The sequence below is a fragment of the Otolemur garnettii genome, unplaced genomic scaffold (assembly GCF_000181295.1).
Source record: "Otolemur garnettii isolate 467f Iridium unplaced genomic scaffold, OtoGar3 scaffold00070, whole genome shotgun sequence".
In the NCBI taxonomy this organism is placed as follows: Eukaryota; Metazoa; Chordata; class Mammalia; order Primates; family Galagidae; genus Otolemur; species Otolemur garnettii.
This window is the reverse complement of record NW_003852465.1, coordinates 9159850-9165096: the sequence shown is the minus strand read 5'-3', so window position 1 is coordinate 9165096 and position 5247 is coordinate 9159850. Positions and strand designations below refer to the sequence as shown.

The following is a 5247-nucleotide window of genomic DNA, read 5'->3' as shown; positions in this document are numbered from 1 at the left end:
TTTTATCTACATCCACGTGGCAGAAAGAAGGAAAGATGATTGGGGGGAGGGAGAAGAGTACACCAAGACACACTTCCTAGCTAAGTTAAATCCTTTTATTTTATTTATTTATTTTGAGACAGAGTCTCAAGTTGTGGCCCTGGGTAGAGTGCTGTAGTGTCACAGCTCACAGCAACCTTAAACTCCTGGGCTTAAGCGATTCTCTTGCCTCAGCCTCCCAAGTAGCTGGGACTACAGGTGCCTGCCACAGCACCCTGCTATTTTTGTTGTTGTAGTTGTCATTGTTGTTTTAGCTGGCCTGGGCTGGGTTCGAACCTGTCAGCCTTGGTGTATGTGGCTGGCGCCCTACCCACTAAGCTATGGACGTTGCCGGTTAAATCCTTTTAAAGAGCCTTCCTGGAAGTCTAAGACAATACTTACAACTTGTTTTATGTCCTGTTGGCCAGAACTTAAATGGCCATGTCTAGTTTTAAGGGGAGACTTAGAAATGTAGTTTTGGGAGGGTTTTGTTTTTCTTTTTAAAAAATTTGAGATAGGCGTGGTGCCTGTGGCTCAAGTGGCTAAGGCGCCAGCCACATACACCTAAGGTGGTGGGTTCAATTCCAGCCCGGGCCTGCCAAACAACAATGACGGCTGCAACCAATAAATAGCCGGGTGTTGTGGCAGGCGCCTGTAGTCCCAGCTACTCGGGAGACGAGTCAGAATTGCTTGAGCCCAGGAGTTGGAGGTTGCTGTGAACTGTGATGCCACGGCACTCTACCCAGGGTGACAGCTTGAGGCTCTGTCTCAAAAAAAAAAAAAAAATGAGATAATTTGTATACATTAAAATGTACCCATCCTGAGCATGCAGTTTGATAACTTCTGACAAATGCATGTACCTGTGTAACCCACATCCCTCTCAAAGTAGAAAACATTCTATCACCCCCAGAAATTCCCTCCTGTTGAGGGGGCTTTTTTATAGGGGGGTAGTTAAACAATCCGAAAGAGCAATAATCTGAGCTTAATTAGGGTGATAACCATGGGAATGGAAAAGGAGAGCTGGAGAGACCCTGGGTGGAGAATCCAAAGACTGGCTGGATGTGGGAATTGAGAGAAGAATTAAAGAGAATGCTAACAATAGAGCTGCTAACAGAAAGAGAAGATTGGGAGGTCTGGGTTGTTGCAGATGAGGTTGAAGGAGAAAGAAATATTGGATGTGCTGAGTTTGAGGTGCTGGCCAAACACCCTGGTGGAGATACCCAGAGTAGACAGTTGTGTTTATAGCAGGGAGGGTAATCAGAGCTTAATGGCACAAAATACCACTGTGATGCTAAAGAGGACACAGGACCAACAACTGACCCAAGAGTGTGGTGACCCAAGAAGTTAAAACTTGCTGATAACTTTTGAGGGAGCAGAATCCAGGCACTAAAGGCCTGAGTGGTCAGTGAGGATTTGAATCATGCAGGAAACTGGCAGGATCACCTGAAATAATCTTAAAACTTTTTAAAAAACTGGCTCAGTGCCTGTAGCTGAGCAGCTAGGGTGTCAGCCACATACACCAGAGCTGGTCGGTTCGAATCCAGCCTGGGCCTATCAAACAACAATGAAAACGAGAACCAAAAAATAGCCGGGCCTTGTGGTGGGTGCCTGTAGTCCCAGTTACTTGGGAGGCTGAGGCAGAAGACTCGCTTAAGCCCAAGGGTTTGAGGTTGCTGTGAGCTGTGACACCACAGCACTCTACCCAGGGCAACATAGTGAGACTGTCTCAAAAAAAAAAAAAAAGAAAAGAAAAGAAAACAGGGCATTGCCTGAGGCTCAGTAGGTAGGGCGCTGGCCCCATATGTTGAGGGTGGTGGGTTCAAACCCAGCCCTGGCCAAACTGCAACAAAAAAATAGCCGGGAGTTGTGGCATGTGCCTGTAGTCCCAGCTACTTGGGAGGCTGAGGCAGGAGAATTGCCTAGGCCCAGGAGTTGGAGGTTGCTGTGAGCTGTGTGAGACTCTGTCTCTACAAAAAACAAACAAAAGCCTTTTAAAATACTGAAGTCTTCAGACAAACATAAAAGGTTTGTATGTGCTGCCCTTTTGAGAAATTTGTTAAGGAAAGGTGGGAAGAAATTAGTAACACAAGAAAAAGATCAGGGATTCACCCCATTCTTGAAAATAGCCCTTTGCTCCTTTCAGTTGGCATTCCTAGGGATGGGGGACAGGACAGCTTCCAGCCTTCTTTTAAATATATTCCAGAAATTCAAGCTGAAGGGGTAGAGGTGGGAAAGAGATGCTACCTTTGACAACTGCCTGGGTTGGTGGGCCAGCCAGCCATTGGCAAGAAAAGAGTGAGGAAACAGCAGAGTGCAGATATGCTGGACTCCGGGTAGTCCTGTTTCTGTTACCACCTGGGCGATTTATTTAATCTGAGCACCCTGTTTCCTTACCTGTAAAATGGAAACAATTATGCCTACCTTTCAGGGTGGTTTTGAGGATTAGAGACTAGTATCTGGCACACAGTAAGTAACAGTAAATGGGTGCTATTATTGGGCCCAACCCCTCGTTATGGGGCCGAACGGGCTAACGGACGTGTCAGAATTTGCGACCTCCCGGTCTTGGAGGGTAGAGAGGCCTCTCCGCGGCCTCCTCCCTCTAGGAGGTGGGGACAAGGTGGAGGCAGGGCATCAGAAGGAGGAGCTCGCGCATCGCGACCCGCCCGGTCCCGTCTAGTCTATAGTCAGGGCGCCGAGGGAACGCTGTCCTATCCGCCGTCACCCGAGCAGCCTGCCTTGGTGCCCCAGTGCCCCGCCCCGCGTCCAGTCATGACCCTGCGCCCCTCACTATTCCCACTCCATCTGCTGCTGCTGCTCAATGGGGCGATGTGCCGGGCGGAGGCTGGGTTTGAAACCGAAAGTCCCATCCGGACCCTCCAAGTGGAGACACTGGTGAGGAGACAGTCCCGGCCCACAGCGCTCACGGGCCGGGCTGTGTCGAGGAAGACCGAGCTCTAAACGCCTGGGAGCGGGGAGGAGAGGAAGTGCGAGAACGGAGCTGGGGGGCGGTGCTGGGTCCAGGGGGCGAGAATGGGATCTTTGGAGGAGCATCCGTGACCCCTGTAGTCCAATCGTAGGTGGAGCCCCCCGAACCGTGTGCGCAGCCCGCTGCTTTTGGAGACACGCTTCACATACACTACACGGTGAGGGGTCTGGGGGGCGGGGCGGGGCGGGGGGGGCGGTGCCCTGATGCAACACGTCAGCTTTGGCTCGGACACGTGGCAAGCGGTTCAGGGGCAGAAACCCTGGGCGCTGGGGGTCGTCTGGCACGTGGCCGGGGGAGGGGCACTGCTTTTCCCTGTCTCTTTCCCCTCCCGGCTTTTCCGCCAGTAAAACCTGGCACTGAGAAGCTGAAGGGTGGAGAGATCTCCGAGAAGTGCCAGCCCTTTGGGGCTTCCTGTTCCCTTCTGCCCTGAGGGGAACGCTAGATTGCAGTTGTAAGGGGGTTGCCGCCGCCCAGCGGGCCAGGTGCGTGTTGCCCACTGCTGGGAGGGATACTAGGTGTACGCTCTTGATGCTCTCTCCTCCCAGGGCAGCTTGGTAGATGGACGCATTATTGATACCTCCCTGACCAGAGACCCTCTGGTTATAGAACTTGGCCAAAAGCAGGTGATCCCAGGTATGTGGCCTGTTCTCCTTCCACCTCTTCCCAACCTAAGCCCTTTCTTAGCTTCTTCAACCTTGAAGAGACCCAGGAAATTCCTCCCTGGAATAAGTAAGACACTAGGGTTCTACCAGCCACCTCCTGAGGTTCAAACCCTATTTCTAATGCTCCTCTTGTCCCATACCCCAACTGGAAGCCAGAGAGATTTAAGAAGCTGGGAAAAGCTCAATTGAGGATCAAGGGGGAACCTTTGATCTTGTGGGGCTGGGGGAATGTGGGTAGCTGCCAGTTTTGTGTTTTCTTCCTCAAGGTCTGGAGCAGAGCCTTCTAGACATGTGTGTGGGGTAAGTATCTGGACAGGGATGGGCCTGGGTACTCCCCTTGCATGGGCAGAGGCTTTCTTTGCCATTCCTGCTCCTCAAGGAGGCAGGAGAATGTGGGATAAAGAACCCTGACTTGGCACTGGACAGGCCAAGTCAGTGGGACCCCTTAGGGCATCCAACTCCTCTATGCCTCTCTGACTATTGGTTTTGTTAGAGGAGTTAAGCATGTGGGGACACCTGCTTAAGATGGACACCTTTGCTGGCCAACTTGCTTGGTGCTCAGATAGAAAAAGTTCATGTTTGGAGTATGAATATCCAGGAGGTTTGCTGGTAGAGCTTCAGATGGACTGAGGCTGCTGGCCCACCTTCTTACCTCTGGCTGTGAGTCACATTCCTTCCTTCAGAGAGAAGCGAAGGGCAATCATTCCTTCTCACTTGGCCTATGGAAAACGGGGATTTCCACCATCTATCCCAGGTAATCTGATTACACCTCTCCCAGGCCATCAAAATACCTAGCCCCTAAGAGCTACAAGGAGCTATGTACACACTTTGGAGCCTGAGATAGTCATACCAAGTTTGCTGAAACAAGCAGCTGGGTCCTTTTTCTGCAGGGCCACTGTTTTCCTCCTCAGATTACCAACAGGGATTAAGGCCACCTGGCTTGACCTTTGGCAGCCAGTGACTTTAGGGAAGAGATACCACTTGAGCCACATGGATCTACTGCCTGTGCCACACTTCCCAGAACTCTGGAATTCTTTCCTGCCTTTTTCCTGTGACTCTACACTGTGCTATCTGTGCAGCTGGCATGGTTTCTCCCCACACCCCCCCACTTCCTTTCACTCTCTACCAGGGAAAAGATAGTAAAAATAATCATAGTCAAGTAATTCAAAACAAAACAAAAAGCAACTTTTAAAGCCTGGTCTACCTTGTAATTTTAAAAGTCATTGTATGTCACTACTGATAACCCATTCTTGAAGGGCTGAGACTAAACAGACTTTTCAAGACACATATCTCTAGCTTTTGGTTATAACATATGTTCTATTAGTAAAATGTGTTGTACTATATCGAGTATTAGGATTGTAATTCTTATCCCAGTTCTGGCTTAGAGGAAGACCTAAAAGGAGGTAGAGGGACCAAGGAGAAACTCTACCATGAGTCCTGCTGCTCCCCCTTCCTGGTGCTGCTTGTTTGCTTGTTTGGATCTTTTCTCCCACTTACTCCTGTTCCACCTGTCCCTTTACTTCTTTTTTTTTGAGACAGAGCCTCAAGCTGTCCCCCTGGGTAGAGTGCCGTGGCATCACA

The 5247-nt window shown here is 50.3% G+C and overlaps 1 protein-coding gene across 1 annotated transcript in view; it reads left to right on the top strand.

The window, feature by feature from the left end:
• The first annotated feature begins 2307 nt into the window (after positions 1-2307).
• The window catches only part of FKBP11 (FK506 binding protein 11), a 4635-nt gene continuing 1695 nt past the window's right edge, over positions 2308-5247 (top strand). Inside the window, exons 1-5 of the mRNA XM_003793593.3 lie at positions 2308-2910; positions 3096-3161; positions 3550-3637; positions 3933-3966; positions 4350-4420. Coding sequence (XP_003793641.1) covers positions 2788-2910; positions 3096-3161; positions 3550-3637; positions 3933-3966; positions 4350-4420 — 382 coding nt within the window. The 5' untranslated portion in view covers positions 2308-2787. The remainder of the gene's footprint in view (positions 2911-3095; positions 3162-3549; positions 3638-3932; positions 3967-4349; positions 4421-5247) is intronic.